The sequence below is a fragment of the Hermetia illucens genome, chromosome 2, assembly GCF_905115235.1.
Source record: "Hermetia illucens chromosome 2, iHerIll2.2.curated.20191125, whole genome shotgun sequence".
NCBI lineage: Eukaryota > Metazoa > Arthropoda > Insecta > Diptera > Stratiomyidae > Hermetia > Hermetia illucens.
The window spans coordinates 13,390,098-13,414,520 of NC_051850.1; the positions used below are offsets into that span (position 1 = coordinate 13,390,098).

Here is a 24,423-nt window from a genome sequence, read left to right on the forward strand (position 1 = left end):
CTTAAAAGCTATTAGTTTGCATTGATTCACGACTGGATCTTTTTAAGGTTTAGTGTAAACACAAAACCTTATTAAAATCGGTTTACTGTTTGTCTGTCTGTCGCATTTTTCTCGGAGACGGTTATAGCGATTGACACCAAATTTGGTAGAAAGGTGGGAACTGTGAACGCTCACGCATACAGTGAGTTACATCGAATTTAAGGGGGGTCCCCATACTTGCAAAAGGAAAGTGTAAAAATTTTTTTCATCAAATATAGTCATGTGGGGTATTAAATTAAAGGCATCGGTTAGTACTTTTCGCAGTTGGTCTTAGTTTTGACATTTGTTGGAAAGGTGGGGAGTGCGGGGAGTTGAAAGTGACCATTTCTTTAAGGGGACCATTCTCAGAAACTACTCAACCGAAAAATCTGAAAAAAGGTTGCTACCACTATATGGTGCCTTGGCTCCGAAATACCTACCATACCGAGATCTGTTCAAATAAAGTTAATAATAGTATATTACTATAATTTTTAGTAATTCGCTGTAAAAACCCCCTTAAGTTCATCCTAGCACCATGGAATGGTGATGTAGGCTATAACGTAGAGCAAGATCTTACCAAGTTTGGTGGAAATCGCACCATTACCAACAAAGTCATAATACGTCAAAGTTGTTGCTTCTTTGAAAATTGAAAACAATGAATGTCAATATCACCCGAAAGTGGATACTCTCACATAATATATGGATATATTACGTGCTACGTACTAAGAAATACACAAAAACTTTCGTACCTGAAGCGCCCAGGATCCGGTTTCCCAACTTGTTTTTTTGTTCTGTCTAAATCAAGATTTTCTGATTGATTACTAAGTGGACATTGAGAATAAATCTGGGATTTAGTACTGTTTTCAAGGGGATTAAATTATGATACAATCCAAAAAGTCAATTCAAAATGACCATGTAAATCATCAAATTTCTATGAACAAATTAAAAATAATTGACGACTGAAATTCGATCGGATTCCGCTTTACATACTGGTTTGGAAACGTTCTGGATTCTTTCCACTCAGGACCTGAATTTTACATCTTTAACAAATGCGCATATATGGTCTGGCTATAGTAATAATTCGTACAATGCCTTACACGTGCTTTTCTGGTGCTTGAATCTTATGTTTTTCGTTCATTATCTTTTAAATCCATACAACTGAATTCTCATTAAAATTTTTAGATTCTTATTGCTTGAGAAGGTCAGTGTATACGTAGGAGGAGCTAGCTTTATGGCAGGAAGACCCATCGTATGTTTTCGAGTTTCTTTTACGATACGCAATCAATTTGGAATTTTGCACCATAGATTGCCATAAAAATCTTTCCTGAAAGCGCCGATATGTTTTCCAACAATTCTTATCCGGCCAATCAGGTGGCGGTAGATTAACTACTCTTGATTAGAATAGGCATAGGCAACTTTGACAAAAAGGATAAAATAAATTATTACTGGTTTGCCTAAGCTTTATCTACGGAACCATCAGGAGGACAGGCAATAAATTCATCGTGATTGATTCGAATTTGGAAGCAAAATAAATTTCAGTTATCTGAACTATACTATCAGATACAACATTAAATTCTTCAATTCCTGAAATTCATTTCAAGGTATTTTCCTGCTTTTAAATCAAAATGTAGATGATTAAATCTGGTATAATAAAAGTTATGTTAATGTGACCCATTAACACATTAGCCTCACTCATGAGCAAAAAATTGTAGGTTCGGCTAGAAATATAGAGGTCATTTCAGCTCCACGTAACTGAATACATTATATTCTGTATTAGTTGATCAAGAATTAAAATTCTAAGAATAAAATCAACCTGATAACAATTAATTCTAAATCTAAGTTCACGTTTAGTGCATGTGCATGTTTCGCCTTCATTTTGGAGTTAACAAAGGTTTGGTATACCTGGTCGTATAAGTTTGTCAATAGGACGTTATCAGTAGTTCGTGACTCCTTTTGAGATCATTATCAACATATATGCAAATGGGTAGATCGTCTCTATTCCATGTATGGGTGTTTGTAACAGAATATAGCGAAGGCAGCCACTTGCAAGCTCTATTTTCCGTTCGAGTAGGCACCATAGGTGCTTTTTGTAGACAACACAATTGAAAGAATAAGTTTCATTATATGTATAACGAATAGCTTGATTATCGAATCAACGAAGTGTAAACAGCTTACATACTACTTAGCATATATTGACGTAAGCAATTAACATGAGCCTGTAATTGGAGTAAAGTTGCAGTAGGTCTTTCCTGGGTCAGTTGCAAATCTCCTACTCAAAAATACCAAAACAGAACCTAATGAAATATTGCCCGACCTAATACTTAGAATAATAATAATAATAATCGTTGGCGCAACAATCCATATTGGATCAGGGCCTTGAAGTGTGTTAGAGCACTTCATTCAAGACCGTAACGGTACACTACAGTGAACTGTAGGAGGCAACGTGGTCAGCATTGCGCTACTTAGAATGGCAAAGATAATACCAGTTAGTCGTCTCGACATAAATTATTATTTGTTAGTATTGTCTCTCAAGGTAAAACTATACACGGCCATGCGAGTATTCGGTATCCCGACGAAATTAATAAGACTGACTAGGCAGACCCTGACCAACGTGCGAGGCCAGATAAAAGCGGCAGGATCACTCTCAAGACCATTCGACATCAACAACGGTTTACGACAAGGGGATCCCTGTCATGCGTCCTCTTTAACCTGGCCCTCGAGAAAGTGATCCGTGATGCTGATGTAAATGCAAGAGGTACGATCCTCTTTAAGTCCCCCCAACTACTGGCCTATGGTGACGATATCGACATCATGGAAAGAACCACCCGAGATGTACAAACTGCCTTCGTCCAGATCGAGCAGGCGGCATTCAACGCGGGATCTTGGGCTGCACATCAATGAAAGCAAGACAAAATATATGGTGGCTACGTAAGCACCGAAGACGAATCAACCAACAACATCAAACCGCACTGGACAAACACGAAGAAGAATAAGGATAGGAAAATACAACTTTGAGACCGTTGACAGTTTCTCCTATCTAGGGTCGAAAATCACAACAGGTAACAGCTACGACGATGAAATCCGCGCACGATTGTCAGCCAACAGAGCCTATTTCAGCTTTCAAAACTGTTCCGCTCGAAGTGTCTCACCATAGAGTCAAAGGTTTCACTGTACAAGACAATGATCTTGCCAGTCCTCATGTATTCTCGGAGACTTGTCTCACCATCTTACAGAGAAATGGTGTAATTACTCTTCTGATAAGCTATATTGTGATATGTCGGTGTGATGTGATATCACATTACAAGGCATCACTAAACTTCACCGAGTAGGACTTTAATGTATCATTCGATATGTGTGCATCAAACCGTTCTTCCTAATTCAAGTGACAGTGGCTGTCGAATGCCGATAACGACTATCGTTTGCGCAACTATTAAGGTATTAAGGCGGGAAGTCGACCTCGACGATTACCTACCTTGTCGTGGTGAGGGAGTGAGTGCTCGGAGCTGCGGCTTCCCCCAGTTAACTAAACTACTACTACTAAGGCGGGAAGTCGTAGTCCAGCCAAGCTTTAGTGGAACGCTTTGCATATCATGGGTTCTTTGGATCCCGGAGTGTGCGTGAGTACCGATCGTGTACAGCAAGCGCGACGTTGCAAGGACGAAACGATTAAAAACAAAAAATCAACTGATTGTCAACAAACCACTTGATGGGGAGAAGATAAAGTGGTTGACGTTGATTAATCGATATTCCGGGCAAAATCGAAATGTTAGCCTAAGCAGAAAAAAATTATTCCAACGGCACAAGGAACTTTTTGGGACAACTTTTCGTGAGTACTAGCACCGGAATATTTGGTTGACTTGGATCTTTGCCAGTCTCTGAACATTGGTTCAGTTAAAAAATCATCAACGCACTTTGCTTGCCCCTTGCAAGGATGCACCTTGATGGAAGCGTTAGGTGACGCCAAAGCGTTAATGTATATGTCATATAGATATTTTTATTGTAATTATTTTATCATTACGAAATATCTATAAGCTTAAAAATAAAGGATATCCACCTGAAAGGACTAACTTTATGTTGTCAAAACCATTTTTTGACTCAAAATGGCGAATGCCAAAGTATTATCCAAGGTAAACGGCCGTGGCCACTCCATAGTCATAGCAGTCGTACTCGTTTGTTTTGTTTTCTCAGAGAGAGCTCTCAAAGCGTTTTCAGTCTCCAGGTCCAGTCCCAGTGGTCACCTAAGGCGGTTACGGTTGAGGAATATTGGACTTGACACCAAACGCGGGGCCCAGTCGTTACGGTGTGTTCCAGAGGTGGTAGGAAAGTCAACAAGTGTTTGATGCGCCAGGCGCCCTACTTGGATTAAGAGTACGCGAACAGCCAGGAAGCTAGCCAACAAACAGAGGAGGATCTACTACTATCAAATGAAAGTCTCTCGTTCAGTACTTTTCAAGGCATTCCTCAGTTCTGACATTTAATACAAATGGGAGAGGGCGGGAGTTGGCAAATGGTCATTTCTTTCACAATCCCATTCTGAGAACACATAAATGAAATCAAATCACAAAATTGAAAATGGAGTGGATGAAACTTGGATCCACCAGTACACTCCTGAGGCCAAGGAACAATCTGAACAATAGGTTGACAAGGAAGAATCTACGCCAAGAAAGTGAAGACAGTTCCCGCGGCCGGAAAGATAACGGTGAATGTCTTTTGGGATTCGCAAGGAATAATCCTTATTGACTTTCTGAAAAACGGTACAACTATTACAGGTGCATATTATTCACCATTTTTGGACCGTTTGAAAACCGAACTACAAGAAAAACGCCCATGATTGGCCCGCAAATAGTCCCTTTTCTATTACGACAACGTACCAGCTTAAGCCTCAGTAAAATTAATGGAAATAGGGTTCCAACACGGGGGGGAGGGGACATCACTTTTGCGTCGGAATCTCTGGCATCATAGGTGGACGGGTGGCGAGTCTTTGAAGACTTTTCGGCAAGCGATCAGCAGTATATTGCGTTCGAAGTGGTTGATGCTACCTGCCGGCGAGCACCAACGCGACGCTCCTCCTACCTGTGGAATGTCGCAAGGGTGAACATCGGGAAGTTCGTCGAAGCTCTTGGAGTAGGCAGGGCCGCGCTGGGGGGTGGTAGTGTCACAGCTGACACCGTCGTAAATTCAGTGATGAACCTGATAACGATAGCGTGTGCAGCTCCCATGCCCCAGGGGCCCCAGGCGCGACAAGACTTCTATGTACTGGTGGACGGCAGAAATTGCCGACCTACGGAGAGAGTGTCATAAGCTCCGCTGTTTGGCACAACGTTTGCACGCCAAAGAGAAGGCCACAAAGGCAGTATAGATCAACAAAAAGGAGACACCGCAGCACTACAAATAAACGCAAAGCTAGTGGCTGGCAGACCCTTGTTAACGAGGTGAATGAGGACCCGTGGGGACTTGGCTATAAGCTTGTCACCCGGAAAATCGGGGCTCTGCGGAGGGCCTGCATACTAAGTACCGACCAGATGGACCGCATTGTTCGGATATTGTTCCCCAGACACCCAGTACGGGTTGATGTAAATATTGATGCGACGGGTAAGCGGCTTCAACCTCGGGCTGGAAAAAACCGAAGTATTCGTCCTGACCAGAAGGAGAATCTCGACCCTGTGTCCCATATCGATCGGCGAGTTGACTATAGATTCAAAACCAGCGGTTAAATACCTTGGATTAATGCTCGACTCGAAGATGAGCTTCTTCGAGCAAATCAAACCAGCAGCGGACAGGGCTGCAGCTGGAGTTGCGGCCTTGAGTCGACCAATGGTGAATGTCGGGGGCCCTATATCAACTAGGAGACATCTCCTTATGGGAACAAAGCAGTCGGTTCTGCTCTATAGTGCGGAGGAATGGGCTGATGCCCTTGACAAGGAGGTACATCGTAAGCGCCTTGCTCAAGTGTAGAGGCGGGTAGCTTTGCGAGTGTTGTCTGCATATCGCATCGTCTCCGAACTGGCTGTGATGGTGATCGCGGGAGTGATCCCCGTTGCCCTCCTTGCCAAGGAGCGCAAAGCTATCTCGTCGTAAGGGCGAGAACTTAAGAGAGGTGGTTGCCCGTGAAGAACCTCAACGCACCCTTACCGAGTGGCAACTTTCTTGGCAAAATGAGCCAAGGGGCAGATGGACTACGCGGCTCATCGACAAACTAGACCCGTGGCTTTATGCAGACATAGGGAAGCTCTCTCCAGATAACATTGAAGAGCGCCGACAGCTGGAATCGTGTTGCGCATTATGTTCGGACTCTTCTTATTGCGAAGAAGATTGAACTCGACCGGCGGAGGGATCGAACGGTTAGGGGTTGGCCTGAAATGACAAGTCCCTTCCTCCCCTCCCCTCCCGTTGGTGAAATGAATTCCCTGACTTGAAGGCTCCCAAAGCCGGGAGAGCGGGAGGGCTAGCCCAAAGTAATGTGTCAAACGGTTCCGGGCTAGTTTTCTGATGACAGGGAGGTGTTTAGTTGGTAGTCCGCCAGCGTGCTGTTGCGGGAGTCCGACACTCTGTGCGTAAAAGCACTCACCTACCCTACTCCCAAAAAAAAATTATCGCAACTTGCGATGTACTGGAGGCTAACATGAGCCTTCTTCACGGGAAATCACCTGGTGCACTGAATGGCTGAAAGTACAAGTCTACGAGGGAACTGGATCGGACTTTCGCGGATTGAATGCCAAAATTATCCAAAAAATGCAAAACAGCAAAAAACGAACACCGCCAAGAAATCAATAGACAAGAAACGCCCTGCTGGCAGAAGCTATTCAGTGGAGTCCCAGGTATAAGTTGGTATTAAAAATCTCGTGTTCATCGACCACCGTGTTCCTTCCATGGAACGAATGAAGATGAAAGATGCGGGTGGTTTTTCCTGTCGACCCCAGTCGAGCTAAAGTTGCCTCTGCCCAGTGTCCTCTGCTTTCTGTCCTTTATGGTCTATGATCTGTCCTCTGTTCTCTGTCTTCTGTGCGCTGTCTTCTGCCCTCTGTCTTCTGTCCTCCGCTCTCTGTTCTGTGTCTTCTGTCCTCTGTCCTTGTCGCCTTCCTCAAAGCATATGTGCAAATAAATAAAGAGTTTTTCTGGTAAAATTAAAGGAAACGGTTTTGGATTTTTTTTTATATTAACATAACTTTACTTAAACGCTCTAAACGCAAATTTTTGCTAAGATTCAGCGAGTTCAACGATCTACCGACAGAAAATAATCATTTTAATCAACAAAAATTAGCAGAACTATTCCGTAAAAAGGACCAATTTGCAAATATAAGAAAATCGGAATTGAATGTGGAAATGTGAAAAGAAGGATTACTAATACTCGATAGACCGGTATAGGATTGCAGGGGTATATCACGCATTGGATTCTATCCATGCTAAGTACCAGGATAATCCATTCGGATCTAGGAGGCAACCACTTGACCAGAGCTGTGAACCTTACCGGTGCTCTGGTTAATAGTAATTGCCGTAATGCCGACGATTTGGTGATATTAGTACCAGGGATCTTCTTGTCCATTATGAGCAACATCATGGAAGGAGCGTTGCGAAAGGTGGGCCTGTGGGCCGCAGAATGCGGACTCAGCATAAATCCAAACAAAACGGAACTGATGCCATTCACCACCAAGACAAGGATACCTGAATTCCACCTACCATGGCTGAATGAACTAGCTGGGTTCTTAGCAAGAAGAATTGCGAACCCTTGGCCGCGTTCGAGAGAAGAATCCTCCAAAGAATTTTTGGCCCCCTACATGAGAATGGACGATTCCGTAGCAATCTATAATCTATGAGCGATACCATGACCGTCGGGTTGTGGAAAAAATCCGGCTCAATAGGTTACGGTGGGCGGGTCACTTATTCCGTATGGATGAGGATGATCCAGCCCGGAAAGTCTATAAGGGCAATATCTATGATAGAAAAAGAAGACGAGGCAGACCCTGCCTAAGATGGAGCGATGGCGTAGGCCAGGACGCGAGACAGCTTTTAGGGATATCGAATTGGTGGACCTCGGGGCAAAACCTGGGTGTCTGGAGTTCCTTATTAAGGCAGGCCTAGACCGGATATCGGTTGTTGCGCCGTTGATGATGATGATGGCTGAATGAACAAAGATTGGTTCTTTCCTTTAATGTAAACTATCTCGGTGTAATCCTGGATCCAAAGCTAAATTGGAGATTGAACATAGAGCTGAGGGTTAAGAACGCCTGTATAGCCTTCTATGCCTGTAAGAGAACCTTTCCAAAGAAATGGGGTCTCCGACCGAGGATGGTTCTCTGGATGTACACCGCTGTAGTGCGTCCGATCCTAACGTATGGCTCTGTTGTATGGTGGCACGCTTTGGGGAAAAAATACAATAGGATGAAGCTTAACAGGATTCAAAAAACTGCGTGGGCAGGTGCTACTGGGGCTCTGCAATCCTGCTCGGCAAATGCTTTCAATGTACTCCTGCATCTCCTCCTCCACGTTGCAACGTGCAGTCCCGTCAGGCTACGTGAGTCGGGATGCTGGGCAGCGAAGTGTTACGGCCACAGTAACATCCTAGACGAAGTACCTCGGGAAATCTGGGCATTCCCCACGGACTATGCCACACGCAAGCTGAACTTCACGAGAAACTTTGCGGTGAACTTTCCAATCAGGGCAAAGTGGAAGACAGGCGACATGTTGCAAGGTTATGACTTAATATTCTTTACCGACGGATCAATGATGGCCCGTGGAGTCGGCTCGGCGGTTTTCTCGAATGCACACAGTGTATCCAAGCCGTATGGTCTCCCAGGTTTCGTCAGTGTATTCCAGGCGGAAGTATTGGCGATATTGGAAGTCTGTCGATGGCCAGAGCGAGATTCGAGCCCCAAGCGTAGCATAGTCATTCTGACCGACAGCCAAGCGGTCATCAAGGCCTTGTACTCAGCGACGACATTTTCCAGGCTGGTGGGTCAGTGCAGAGACGTGCTGAACCGTCTGAGCGGCACGCTCAAGGTCACCCTCCTCTGGGTTCCCGGGTATAGGAACATAGAGAGGAATGAGCGGGCTAACGGATTGGCCAAGCGAGGTTCTGCTCTTGGCAGCCCTTCAGTGAATACAGTCGGTGTTCCGCTGGCGGCTGCCGGGGGCCGAGTCTACTCGCACTACCTAGCAGACGCGGGCCTAAGAAGGCTTACGAGTTGTGCCAAGTCAAGGAGAATTTGGCCCACTTATAATATAGCCCGATCACGAGAACTCCTGTGCCAGACGCGTGCAAATGCATTCAAGATTACGGCGGTCTGCACGGGGCACTGACCCATAGGGGACCATGTCGCCAGGCACTTTCTCTGTGATTTCCCAGCTCTAGCTAGAGTCAGGCTACGGACTGGGACTGAGTAAACCATTCTTTGGGAAACTCAGAGATTTCTAGCTGCAATGCTAGGGGGTGGCTCTGAAGATCCGAGCCGGCTCCCGTAACAGCAGCTACGGTCTTAGTAGTTTGTGGCATCAAAACGGCGCACTACAGCGCTAATTGGGCTCCTCGGAGCGGTCACTGATACCTACCTACCCTACTCGATGGAACGATGGCATTTTCAATGAGAAGATATTTGCGGAAACTGTATCTGATTAGAAATAAAACTGAATAGTTTGCCCAATAAATATCAAAATTTATTGCGTGCTTTATGAACTTTCTCGATATTATAAAAAGATTGATTACATACTTAACGTTGTATTCATTGTGCACCAGGAGCTTGTTAACTAAAAATAAACCTTAATTAGATGGTGGGGAAGACCACAGACCAGATAATGGAATATCTAATTCAAATAGCATTACTTGCAAGTTTTCATACGTAAGTATGACAAGAGAACAAAACTTCACCATTTATGAGCCACATTGAATGCTTTGCCGCAACATGCTGTCTATCAGATAAACGGGAACATGCACTAAGCGCTCCGGAGCTGCCTGATAACACAGTATCTACTGAGAATGGAGGATTCATGTATCTTTTCTACACGAGCATGTGCTGATTTGACGCAAACCGACTTCTGTCCGAGCAATTGTTCATTGTTCATGTGCTCCACGTCGCAGGTTCCCCAAGTGCAATCCAACACCGCCAATGTACACATATCGATGTCAATGTCGAGCCAGACATTCGATTTCGTGAGGTTTCTAATTATTATTTATTTGAGTTTGCATTCTAGGTGAAACGGAAAGGTGTCCATTTGCATGCTTGTGGCGAATACAGAGGTGTCCCCATCGGCCCACCGACCGGCGTGAAGATTAGAAGCAACGCGCTGATGCCTTACAGCCGTAATCGTAATTTAAGAGTCGCTCATAAAACACCTGTTGATATGCTAATTGCTGGAAGCCTTACGTAATCCCTCATTACCATGATGCATTAAGCAACTGCGCTGGCTGTTGAGCGAGCTTGTTACTTAGATTCATTAGGCATGTACAGTGTATTTACGAAATTCTAATTTGGTTATTCGGTCTACGGTCTTTTGCCGGTGTGTAATGTGTACTCGCTATAAATAGTAACTCTGCATTGGCCGGCTATTGTGTACTCGAATTAAAGCGGCAACCTTCATGGCTTTCCGATGGTTGGTGTGTTTCTGAAGAATGTTTGCTGGTCTTGCAAGTTAAAGCACCTTTTAGCTATGAGAATAATTACTTTGATGGGTTTCCTGAGAAGTCGGAAGGTGAATGCCATTCTTTCCGCAATAGTTGAGCAATCAAAATCAGATTTAGGTCTAATTATGCGACGGTAATAATAGGGCATGTTGAAGAACTTCTACAACTAGGTCTGAACAGTTTCAAGGACTTTTGCGGTAGTTATTCTTGTAACAAGGACAGCTTAAGTTCTGCATACAATACATTGTATTGTTAAAGGAACATAGAAATAATTGAGTGAAGTTAGCGGAAAGTTGCCGTAGGAACAAAGATGTGATTCTGAATACATATTGAGAAAGAAAAAGGGACAATGCTATTAGAAGAACAGCCTCAAATCCCGCAAAATGTTTTTCTAATATGCTCTTGAGATAGAGCAGTACCTTTGCATTACAATCAAAGGATGCTAATAGGTTCTCAAAATTCCATACGTTCATCTTTTGAAAGGGCTGAGTTGAAGCCTACTACGTAAGTACCAATCCGCAACTCCCACCCTTGTTTTGCTATCAAGACAAGTGTCCAAATCCTAAAAATTCTTTTTGTTTTTTGCCCCTTGAAATAAACAACACGCCAACATTTCAAAAAATCTTTAACTACAACAGGTGTCAATGAGTTCAGCCGTTTTCGAAGTGCCTCTCTTGGCACCAGTACAGACCTCTTCATATAAAACATTTTTAACGATTAGCCGAACCCCTTCTGGTGACAGTTGATTCCACTCTCAACACAGGGATTACTTTAGAAACTCTCAATCCGCGTCAACCACACCTATCGCCATCCCGTATCGCCAAAGTCGTTTTGACTGCACGACATACGAACACAAGGAATGTTTTGTTGCTGGCACAGAATGTGAATGGGGTCAAGCATTGCACTGCAGGATAAACTGACGCGGAATATACCTCCTTGGAGCCAACCTATCTCTCATTGAGGGTGAGCTGTCTCTCCTTTAAGGTGATGTGTGGCTATCCAAAGGCCAAACTTCTCGCCTACCAAGGCTGTTAGTGAGTGTACACTGCACTGTATGAGGTGACCCTACTATTAACAAAACGCTACGGATATAGACTGGGGAGTCGAAAAACACCTCCCCAATCCAGGGTATCATGCGAACTGTGCCCATTGGATAGTTTGCAGTCGGGGGTAACTGACTGTATTCGGTCGGAACCTCACTGCTACCTGGTCGCCTCAGTGAGTAAGTTTGACCTTACCATACTGCGGGGGGGCTATGACACGGCCGACCTTCGAACTCCCATATTGGTGCGAATCAAATGAGTAATGTTACAAAAGTAAAGAAAATATAAAAAAAATTACAACCAAACAAGCGGAACCCCGTAATGCATACAAAGTGGTTAAATATGCGGGGGCACATATCCGAAACACTGAGAACCAGGTGATTGCACCCAAGAAGGGAGAAGTTGGGACGACAAGCAGTAGATCCGAGGTCAACATTGGTATTCTGCAAGGACAACAAACACCACTGCTAAAAAAGTAGGGACCAGCAAAAGCACGATTGGAATAAATATATCAGACGTCAGGAAGGAGGCAGGTCTCAGTGGCGCAGCCGCTGAGTGGTACCTGCATTATATGAAGGCCTGAAGACCCCCTTAACAAGGCTCAGGACACACCTAAGCCATCTTTATCGGATCCAAGAAAGTGGGGAGCAGTGGAGGTTAGCCTGCATGAGGGGAATGCTCCCAAAAAACACAAACCTGAATCAAAGAAGGGAGAAAACCCGGGCAGGTTAGGGGTGAAGGCAGGAACCTGAAAGTCCGCCATTAGCTATGTCAACGCTGTCTTAGGCATTTGACTGGCTACACTGCCAAAAATGTTTCCCGAGCAAATCCTTACTCGTGAGGAGCAAGAAACATCGAAGACCTTGTCGTCAGGCAGATATGCACAGGGATACCTTTTCGATCAGTTCATATACTGGGGGGCTGCGCGACGGAACACACTGCAGAGTGGCTTAGGACCAGCCACGCCAGGCTGGGAAGGAGCAGAACTGTCAACATGTGCTGGGGTTGATATACCAGGAGGACACATGGTGACAGTGTTTTTACGAATGCCGCGACAATAGAGACGAAAGATCTCATGGACCTCCTGATCGCTCAGAATGAGGATCTCCATTAGCGATTATGGAGAGTCTTCAGAAGCAAGGTGGAGGGCAAGAGTATACTCTTCACGATCGAGGTAGATAACCGATCCCTGGAGGCAATCAAACGTCGGAATTGCCACATCAACTATCGATTTGGCAATATATCTGTGCACAAGCACAGGGAAAAGCCGAGGAAAGACACCTAGCAGGAGACACCGGGTGAAAAGCATATCGAGGTCCCCGTAGAACTCTCGAAAGCCATAGAGGCGTAAAGGACTGGATCAGCCAGGGAAGTAGACCTGCTGTCGAGTGAAAAACAGAAGCTAGACGACCTAGACCTAGAACTTCTAGTATGGACAGCGATGCGGAGGAAACAGACAGTGGAGACAAGCTCCAAACAATAATGGAGCAAATGGCCAGCACTAAGAATCAGAACGGTTGGTTTGACGATGAATCTAAGTTAGTAACAGAACGGAAGAATGCTGTACACCGAGTAATGCTGCATTTTCAAAGAACGCGGGCACGCGCAGAGATTTATCACGAACTCCGGCGAGTAGAGAAGAGAGACTTCACAGACGGAAAAATGAAGCTTGGGAAAATCAACAGTTCTGTGAACTCGAAAAGTATAGGGAGCAACCGCACCAGGCGCGCAAGTTTTACCAACAAGTCAGCAGGATGAAGCCTTACACATCTCAATGTTCATCCAGCCGAGACAAACAGGGAAATCTGATTTCCGACAGGTTGAGTACTTTGATGAACTACTGAACAAACAGAACATCGGCGTGGGACCTCCACACTAACTGAAGACGATGGACAAATACTGCCACTGCCAAGTATAGAGGAAACAGTCCGTGCAATTCATCGGCTTCAAAATCATAAGTCACCAGGAGCCGATGGAATTACAGCCGAATTGGTTAAATATGGACGCGACCAATTACACCAAGTGGTTCATCAACTCGTGTTCATAGTATGGGACAGTGAATCAATGCCTGACGACTGGCAACGAGGCATTATCTGTTTCATACATAAAAAGGGGCATACCACACAGTGCAGCAACTATAGAGGAATCACGTTGCTGAGTACCATCTATAAGATATTCCCTGCTATCTTGCTAGGCCGGATAGCCCCATACGTCCAGAACATCATTGACCCATACCAAAGAGGCTTCACTCCAGGCAAATCAGCAACAGATCAGATCTTCTCTCTGCGACAAGTGATGGAAAAACTGTTGGAATATAGACATCAGTTGCACCATTTTTTCATCGACTTTAAAGCCACCTATGATAGCATAGTCAGGGAAAAACTGTACACGGCTATGAGAGAATTCGGTATCCCGACGAAATTAATAAGATTGACTAGGCTAACCCTGACCAATGTGCGAAGCCAGATAAAAGCAGCAGGATCTCTCTCAAGACCATTCGACATCAACAACGGTCTACGACAAGGGGATGCCCTATCATGCGTCCTCTTTAACCTGGCCCTCGAGAAAGTGATCTGTGATGCTGAGGTAACTGCAAGAGGTACGATCCTCTTTAAGTCCACCCAACTACTGGCCTATGCTGACGATATCGTCATCATGGGAAGAACCACCCGAGACGTACAAACTCCCTTCATCCAGATCGACGGCGATTGAGCGAGATCTTGGGCTGCACATCAATGAAGGCAAGGGAAAGTATATGGTGGCAGCATCAGGACCAAAAACCAACCAACCAACAACATCGAACCGCACTGGTCAAACGGGAAGAATATAGATAGGAGAATACAACTTTGAGATCGTTGATAATTTCTCCTATTTAGGGTCGAAAATCGCAACCGATAACAGCTACGATGATGAAGTCCGCGCACGGTTGTAGACAGCCAACAGAACCTATTTCAGCTTACAAAAACTCTTCCGCTCGAAACGGCCCTTACTGTACAAGACAATGATCTTGCCAGGCCTCATGTATTCCTCGGAGACTTGGGTTCTTAGCAAGAAAAATTGCTTGGCCGCGTTCAAAAGAAGAATCCTCCGAAGAATTTTTGGCCTCCTACATGAGGATGGACGATTCCGTAGTCTACATAACGAAGAAATCTATGAACGATACCATGATCGTCAGGTTGTGGATAAAATCCGGCTCACTTAACCCGTATGGATGCGGACGATCCAGCCTGGAAAGTCTATAAGGGCAATATCTATGATAGAAAAAGAAGACGAAGCAAACCCTGCCTGAGATAGAGCGATGGCGTAGGTCAGGACGCCAGACAGCTTTTAGGGATATCGAATAGGTGGACCTCGGCGTAAAACCGGGATGTCTGGAGTTCCTTATTAAGGTAGGCCTAGACCGGATCCGGTTGGTGCGCCGTTGATGATGATGATGATGATACTTATAATAAATATGTTAATATAGTATTATTAACCGGTATTGAAATGGAGAGTATTTTTAGACCTAAATACCATGTACATGGACCACCATATTTTTTCAGGGGAAGTAGTTTCTGAGAATGGGCCATTGAAGTAATTGACGTTTTTCGTACCCCCTCAGTCCTCTTCTTGTGAATGTCAAAACCAATATCGGCCAAAGTCGTAGGCGAGGCCTTTCATTTGATACCCCACACGACTATACTCGGTAAAAAAAAATTACATCCCCCTTTTAGCTTCAACGTGGAACTATGCTACGTCAAAGACTCTGCCGTTCATAACAAGTCGCATTATAATCTCCGACTATTAATTCAGCTTCCGAGAACAGCATGGCAAAACAGAACAGGTTTACCATATTGCTTCGGCAATAAGACAAGCTTTCAGCAAAAAAAAATATTGTTTCGTCGTTTTTCTCGGCATCGCTCAGGCTTTTAACAGAGTGTGCCTATTGTACAAGATTAAAAGAATTCTACCCTTCAAGTCCTATATAAGATCGCTAGTTTCGATTGAAATATAAAAGCTTGACATCCAAAGACCATCATGCAAGTGTCCCCCAAGGAAGTGTACTAGGACCATTATTGTATCTATATGTATATATTTTTCCGATTTGCCACTTGACGATAATCTCCAGATCCTTGGAATTTTAGTTGAAAGCGGCTAACGATATAGGGGAGATCCCGCGAAGGATAGCAAAAGCTGTCACGTTGTGTTTACTGTGACGTCCACGCACATTTCTTTAAATAGTGTTGACATTCCACAAAGTGATAATCTCAGGTATCTTGGCTTCCACATCGATCGATGTTTTTCTTGAAGAAGACACATCGAAGCCAACGCAACTGAAATCCTTGGATCACCTCGCAGCTCGTTTTTCCGGTTGTCGTTAATTTCGTTTTTTCCTATAAATTCGACTATATGACAGAGATAGCGGTCTTTAATGCTACCTGATGGAACGCTATTTGCTACTTTGTAGTCAATGTTTGTTCGAAACTCACTCTTCCTAGCTCTGAATCGGATTTACCGCGACTTTTCTGACTCTACTGCATCTTTATTACTTAGTCCGATTTTCCCCAAGTCTATCAAAAAGGAAAGTACAAAACGAACTTTAAAATTTTTTTGGTTGAGGATTTAGTGATCCTAAGTCCTACATTCACTTAGTAGCGGACCATAATAACTTCGAAGAGCAACTTATTCCTACACATTAGTGCAAAAATCGCTCTTTTTTGGGCAAACACCCACTTTTTCCAAAAGTTGCCGACGATTTCATCGTCAGTTTTTGTCTAGGCTTAACCAGCTAAGATGTGAACTGACAATATTTCGCTCGTATGATCCATGCCCATGTCGGGTTGTTGAAAAGTTGAGTCGTGGGAGGCACTGAAGGACATTTCAGGTAATCGTGAGTGATGGCGCGTAGGCGTGGTTGACGCGCTGTACCCCACCAAGAGGTTGACGCGCTATAGCCCAGCAAGAGATGAAGGGCGACAATATATTATTTTCCCCAACATGCTGTGCCAAGTCAAGGAGAATTTGGCCCGCTTATAACATAGCCCGATCACGAGAGCTCCTGTAGCAGACGCGTCCAAATGCATTCAAGATTACGGCAGTCTGCATGGGGCATTGACCCATAAGGGACCATGCCGCTAGGCTCGGCATACCCTGCCGAAGCTGCGAAGAAGGAAGGGAAACCCTAATGCACTTTCCCTGCGATTCCCCAGCTCTGGCTAAAGTCAGGCTTCTTTGGGAACTTCAGAGAGATTTATAGCTGCAGGGTGGGCGAGCTGCTTTCTTTCGTGAATGCTACGACCTGGCTCTGAAGATCCGAACCGACTGAACTCTGCCTCCCTGCTCCCATAATAACAGTCACGGTCTTAGGAGTTTGTGGCACCAAAACGGCGCACCAAAGCGCTAATTGGGTTCCTCGGAGCGGCCACTGATACCTACCTACCTTCCCCAACATAGTACAAAATTATCTTGATTGCAGGATTCTTTTTTCTCTTTCTTTAGAAAAGCTAGGTAAATTCTTGCAAACTGTGGTAATACCCCTGACCTATAATTTATTGGAATATGATTGGTATTCCTCTTATAATCTACTGGAATTGAAAAATTAGTCAGTTTTCAACATTTCACTCTACGAAAAGCCAGTCAGGACCAAACTTAAACATGTCAATTTTACCCTCAATGAGGAAAATATTTAACTAGTGATTTCCAGGCAAAATTTAGTTGACCAACTAATTCTCTGACAGGTCTATATTGGAAATATATCACCGGCTTATATATGCGAAGGTAAACCAAGTATAAACGGAACGTCTAGTCAGGTTCGATGGGATCATTAGGAGTAGCAGATGCCGCCCGTTTCATACTTTCCAATTTGTCAATAGCGTTCTCGATTTCAGTGCAGCAACGCATAATCGCACAATTTCTTTCTCATGAAGGAGTCGACGCTATGGAATTTTTATGCAGACTGACCATATATTTTGGTAACCAAAGAATGCCAAGCACTGCTGCATAAAGAGTTCGGATCATTAGAAATGACCTAAAATTCCACGGAATGTTGTTCCAGATGGGTGCCTCACCTTTTGAACGAAGATCAGAAGTTTAGACGTTTGGAGTTTTGTCGGATACTGACAGCAAGGTTTGCTGAAAGTGGTGAATTTTTGAGCCGAATCACTACCTATAACCAAATGTAAATTCGAAGTGTTCTGAGTTGAGGTATGCCTGTATCTTATTATATTATATTATTGGCTCCGTAAATATCTCGCATTTTAAAATTATGTTTCGATCAACGTGAAAACCTGTGTTACAGCTGAGCTCACATCACTTCTATTAGAAATTACTAAGAAAGGATAGTGGCGGAAACAAGCCAGTAAATGTCTATTGGTTACCTTGTAACATATGCCGCGTTTTGAGGCTCTTTAAAGTTCCTTCTGACGTTATAAGCATTATCTCTATAATTTGGATCATTTCTTCGATCTGCGCGTTTAGTCGTTTCTACCGAGTTGATACCAAAAATACTTAACAAGTTGATCATGAAATGCCATTTAAATTGTCAGACCAGAAAGAGGCTTGGCACCTCGAGAGAGAATAAACTGGTTGCAATCATACGAAATTGGTTTTGACGGCTACGGTTAGCCTCACTTATATGCATACTGATTGCATACTTTTTAGAATTAAAATAATTGGATTCGATTGAAAAAAATCAATGACAAATTTATGGAAATGTATTTAATCAAGCATAATGACCATACGTGCTGTATTCAGCGATACTGCTGGCCTTACGAGAGCTGCGATTCTGTTCTTTTCATATAATCCGCATATAATTATTATAATAGCTTGATTATCAGAGCGCACATTTCATATGAAACTTTAATCAATGCCAGAAGATTGTTTATAGAACCATGCAAACAACTTTTCAATGACTTTGAAGTAAAGGTAAGTTTATACTTTGACAGGTTGAAAGTCAACCGCATTCTGTTTGTGATTGCTTGAATTTTCATATGGGTAAGCATGAAAATGTATGGAATATTTGGGTACTCGTATTATATAATGCATTTGTTTGAAGAACCTTCGGAACTATTACGTTCTGCAATCTTTTGACGATATGGTAACAGTAAAGCAGAAAGAGCAGAGACTAAAATTTAGGGTTCAGTGATCTGTAAATGCATCATTCATACATCGTCGTTCTCGAGATATGTAGATGGAAGGGATAATTATAAAATCAACATAAAAGTATCTTTACTCACCCAAACACATATTGGCTCCTGTGACATGAACGTAGCGATATCTTTGAGATGTCTCCCAAGCGTTCTCGTTTCATTTTTAGCATGGCCATCTATCAGTTCCAAATATAGCAGTTCGGCCGGATGAATACGCTCCGTTAGCTCCCCAATCTCTTTTTGCATTCTCTGCATTTTCGACTCCAGTCCATCGATTCCTGTCATCACTGATTTTCCATTTTCATCAGTTCTTAATATACCTTCGGCCTGCGATAGGAAACTTGACGTGGTTACTGTCGAGGAGTTCGTATGCAAACGCCAATAGGGATCACTTGTGGCTCGAACTGAATAGTAGAGGCATCCGCTCAGAAGAAGTACACTGATTGTCGTGTAGATCTTAAGATTGGGCAAAGGAATTCTGTCGACAATTACAGTTGGCATTTTGGGACTTTTTATCTGTTTGACTTTTTTAATTTTTATCCTTGTTGCAAGGTTTTATACAGTTTTCGGTTGTTACTGCTTATGTTTTGTCGTAAGGCAGAAACGTTGCCTTCACATTTTAGGGTAGAAGTCGTTCGGTGTCGATGATTCAACCAGTCCGGTTCATTATCTGAAAAAGGGAAGACTTCGTTAGTTTAAGTTAGATTCATTTTAGAAAAACCTATCCTTAATAAAGATTTGCACATTAAAGGATGAATCTCAACTCAACATCCTGAAGAGATATTCCTACATACAGAAAACTCCAGGAGAAGTGAATGTTAAAGATGATACCACATAACCTTAGGTGGTCATATCTTTCCTGTCAAAAATATGTATGACAATAATTCGACATTTAGGATCCAGAGAGTATTGTAGCTCTAGCATGCAGTTTGACTCCCAAGATCTGGTAGGAACAGTGCTAGCTACTCAAAGTTATAGAATAGAGCGAAACTAGTCCAACAGTGACTAGGAGAAAGCAGAAATTACATTAGGTCTGCGTGAATGGAGAATGCTTTATTTTCTGTAATAAAAATTGCATATTTTTTCTTGGGCAGCTGTCAATTTTATTTTAAAGGTTTCGTGAGAGTTAAACTTAATTAAAATTCATTCAGTACCAATTAATCCAGTGGAAATGCAAAGGAGAAACTTGCATCTTCTCTGAGATTAGGAGACGGTCCTTAGGTTACCAAAAACCCAGCGATAAGCGCTGTCAGAATGGACGCACAAAGAGACAGTACAATAGGACTGCGCACTCCAGGCTACAGTTTTTTTTTAAAATATTTTCTTTTATTAATGAGCCTTTCATTTACAGAAAATGTCACTCACATTAAGTAGTCAAATTAGGATACTTAACATGTCTTTTTTGACAGATCGAGGTATGCATGATTGTTAGGAACTAGTAGAACGCATATTAATCAATTTCTTTTTAGGGATTGAGAAGTCCTAAGTCCGCATCCATTTAATGTCGGACCGGACCAAATGGAGAGCAACTTGCTCCCACTCTTTATGGTCCACGGACTCCTGTTTTTGGGGTTAACACCCAAAGTGCAAAAATTGGAACTCCTCAATCCCTAAAAAGAAATTGTCTAACTCCGCCCAAGTTTTGGTCCGAACTATGGGCGGATTTACGCTGAATATAATTCGTACCCTTGTTGTGTTTTACGAATTGTAAAAAGGAGCGTACAACACCTACGAGCCGCTTTGGTCACGCTGCTCCCAGGGCAGAGGTGAGGCAGCGTCTGAGGATTTGCCTCTGCCCTGGTAAGAAACCACAGCAGCCGTCTTCGTCCCCCTTTACACATATTAATGTTATTGGAACCCTCTTTCAAATATTTAAAGCCTTTTGAGCCCTCGAGTTTTGGACTTTCGTAGCAGATCTTTTGCTAAACTGTTGGGATGATTTGTCAGCTTGTACAATATTTACTGGTATAGGCTGCAATCTTACGCAAGACTGTGGATATCTGTAGATCTCTATGAAGCTGGTTATTTTGCAAAAACCAAGGCGCACCTGTGATTATATGCAGAATTCTGGATTCCGCGTGTTGCAATAGCTCTATATTAGATATTCTCGCATAATCCCATATGTTCAGATAGGCTTTATGACTTGTATAGAAGGACTTTGTACTCCAATTTAGGCATAGAGCGCTTCTTTAAAAGTCAGTTTAGACTCCTTACTTTAATGGTCATCTGTTGCTTTTTAACTTTAATATGCCTTTTGCACTATCACTAGATTGATGAATACGGGTTCCATTTAAGTTGATTGGGGGGCAGCTTTCCCGACGGAGCATGAACGTTATATGAGTGCATTTCGACTGATTAACTTTGATCTTCCGGATGGTTAGCCATTCCTCGATCTGATATAAACACCGCTGTAGGACCCAAGATGCTAATCGAGATTCGGCATGAGTAGTTAGAAACGAAGTATCATCCGCAAATGTAGATAAATTACTGCTAGTTGGCATGTCTGATGTGTAGATAAGGTAAAACATCAGTTCTAGAACGTTTCCTTGCGGTACACCAGCATTGATGTTGTGGTCACGCACGGCAAAACTCTTGTACCGAATTCTAAACTTCCGCTCAATTAGATAGGAGTCAAGAATGTTCCGCCCAATTAGATAGGATTCAAGAATGTTGTGAACATTAACGGGAAGCAGTTTCTTAATATTGTACACCAGACCTTCGTGCCATACTCTATCAGATACCTGTACTACGTCCAAGAACACTGCAGAACAATATTTCCTCCCCCCTATAATGATCGGCTAATTTCCGCCACAATTCTATGAACTTGTTCCGTGGTACCATGCCTTTTGCGGAAGCCAAATTGATGTTAGGAAACTATTTTTTCTTCGGCAAGAAAGGGTAAGAGCTTTACCAGGAAGAGGCTCTCGAAAAACTTTAATACTACGGATAGTCGATATGAGCTTGCTAGCGTTAAATCCTTGCCTGCCTTGGATATCATTGTAACCAACGAGGTTCTCCAGCTCCGTGAGAAGTATATTAGCTGAATCCTATTGAATAACTGTGAGATACTTGATAGTGATAGGTCGTAACTCTTTGACAATTTTGCCCGAAATGTCAAGGCTAGAAGCCTTCTTCGTCCTAGACGAAGACAAATTTCTCGGTCAAAGATTCAATTCGAGTGGAGTCGAGATGCTCTGAAATCACCATCTAGGGTATCAGGTCGTCGCAGTTTCGGTCGGTCTTTAGGTCGGCTTGGGTTTTCAGGCTGGTAATCCTGGCTGGTGAATTCTGACTAGTGCAAATTACATGATCATACCACCGAAGATGTACCTCCCCTTACTTCTGGACAATGGGTGGGATCCCAAGTAGACAACACACAAGAGATTCGTCTCTCGGCGTTTTGCTTGACATTGTATGGTGGAAAAAAACATTGTACATATTCGGCATTCTTCGATCACTTGCGTGTGAAAAATATATGAACAACAAGGGCCACAGACCAGTTAGATACCTCGTAGCTAAACCGCGAATAAGTAATAACATTCCGTGCCCCATGTGCGATCCCATATTAATTGTGGTTGTCATCTATTTATATCATGGTCATAGCATATTACGTTACTGAACTAGCGTAAATCTCTGTTACCATTGCCGCGAGGTACCAAACAATGAATTTTTCTAACGTCTCCGATCAGTTTTCTTTGTTCCATTTGCAAAGCCTGATTTTGTTAGGGTTGATTTGGAGACGATCTCAAATGATCCATTTGTAGCTTGATCCTGTTTTGAAAAAATTGGCGTCGTAGGACCATCTGATCCAATATATAAAGTGTAATTTCTAGGCTAGAATTTCTTATTGATGATTTTCAATTGAATGGGGATAAAAAGGTTAGTCATTTCTACAATATCGAACAGAAACATTGAAAAATGGGGTAAAATCCGGTTTGAAAATCTTCCTACGGAAAAGGATAACAGAAGAAAGTGGAGCCGAATCATACGCAAAACTGTTAACCAAAAAAATTATAAAAATCTTCAAATAGTGAAAAATTAGGAGTATTGTAAACTTCTCCCTTGGGACACCACCTTGTCGTGGTGGGGTAACCTCAAGTAGGTTACTGATACACTAAGGGTATCCAAGACACGAATATAGAAGCTAAGGATTTTGATTCTTCAAATAATAAAAAGTCACAGACTTGGAATCTACCCGTAATTATAAGCACTCAAGTCGTGATCGATACGCGGATTTTGGAGGCCTTACCAAATTCATGTTCTCCCACGAAGAAATCTGTGGGAGGCATTCTCTCCATTTCAATAGAAAGCTGGCATTTTGAGGGTACTACTGCCTAAATCGACTAGAAAGTGGAAGAGGAAGGATCGACAAGCTGAAGCCTCAGTTGTGACGGCTGCCAGAGAAGTTTCCGAGAATTTCTATGGAAACAAAATGTTGGAGCCTGGACTAAAGCCAGGGTTTAATAATCAAGGTTTTCGCAATGGGCTCCTCCATTTGGAGTACATGGGTGATGCTGCCATAAAGTGGCTCCAAGAGGCATTCTCAACTTTTACTTCGGTGGTCAGTTGAAATTTACAAGTGCGAACACCAAGTTGTGCAGAACAGAGCAAGCCGGATATTGGAAAAACGACCCTCGAAAAATGGCAGGGCAGGTTATGCTTGATGGACAAAACCCGGGTACTGGATGGTAAAGTGCATGCATGCCAGGAAGAACAAATCCACAATCGTGGTTCACCTTGGTGTTGAAACTGAGCCAAAACGGCCTGAAGGTGCTCAGGCACAGTTGCTATTCTACTTGGTTAAATTTTGAAACAACTAGTTTAAATATAAAAGTGGTGATCCCGACACTAGTTTAGAGGAATTGTCAAATTGGTGTTTTCCTATTTTCGCTTGGACTCACAAGCCTGTCGCACGACAACTACTTTTAGCGATTCCTACTAGCTGAGTGTACTCACTTCGAGACTTCCTGGCAGAAACATCATCTCGGGTACATTAGACGACTAGGTTATGGTAAACCAACAGTGAACAACCCAACCCTCCCGTCGCCCAAGTCATCGTGCTCAACCACCCCGGTCAAATTTCAAACGGCTACATCCCATTGTTGGATTGTCACATCGCCCTCATTGCCTGCAAATTCTCCGAAATTAAGGAAAGGTCGATCATCGTTCCGACAAGACCACCGAGGAGACTACCGAGGCCATCAAGTCTTTTGAGACCGACATCATCGACCTCGTCCCAGAAGTGGATAAATTTGCTGACATAACTGATCACCCCTTTGATACTCCTCGCAACATAACACAGACTGACGACCAGCACAGACGGTGAGGCGACGACGAAGAGCTTCTGGATTATTATCTCTTGCACCTTGCGAAGTCCGCTCTGGACTAAGTTGCTGGATAAAAACAGTACAACTTTTAGAATAAGCACTTAAGGTATTTTTCTTCATTTTTAATCAATAAAAATATACACTAGCCGCAAGAACCGGCGTGAAGTTTTTAGTAGTGTGTTCCGCTTCGATACTCGGCTCTTACAGTTTTCGCTTCTGTTTCCACTGTCCTTTCGGTTCGCTCCCACTGTCGTTTTGGGTTCCGTGCTCCACTCCACACTACAGCTGTGGTT

At 43.3% G+C, this 24,423-nt stretch overlaps 1 protein-coding gene across 1 annotated transcript in view; it reads right to left on the minus strand.

Annotated features, from left to right (window-relative positions):
* Window positions 1-24,423, minus strand: part of LOC119647974 (E3 ubiquitin-protein ligase AMFR-like) — a 175,838-nt gene that overhangs the window by 91,268 nt on the left and 60,147 nt on the right. The window contains exon 2 of the mRNA XM_038049346.1: window positions 18,891-19,473. Coding sequence (XP_037905274.1) covers window positions 18,891-19,304 — 414 coding nt within the window. The 5' untranslated portion in view covers window positions 19,305-19,473. The remainder of the gene's footprint in view (window positions 1-18,890; window positions 19,474-24,423) is intronic.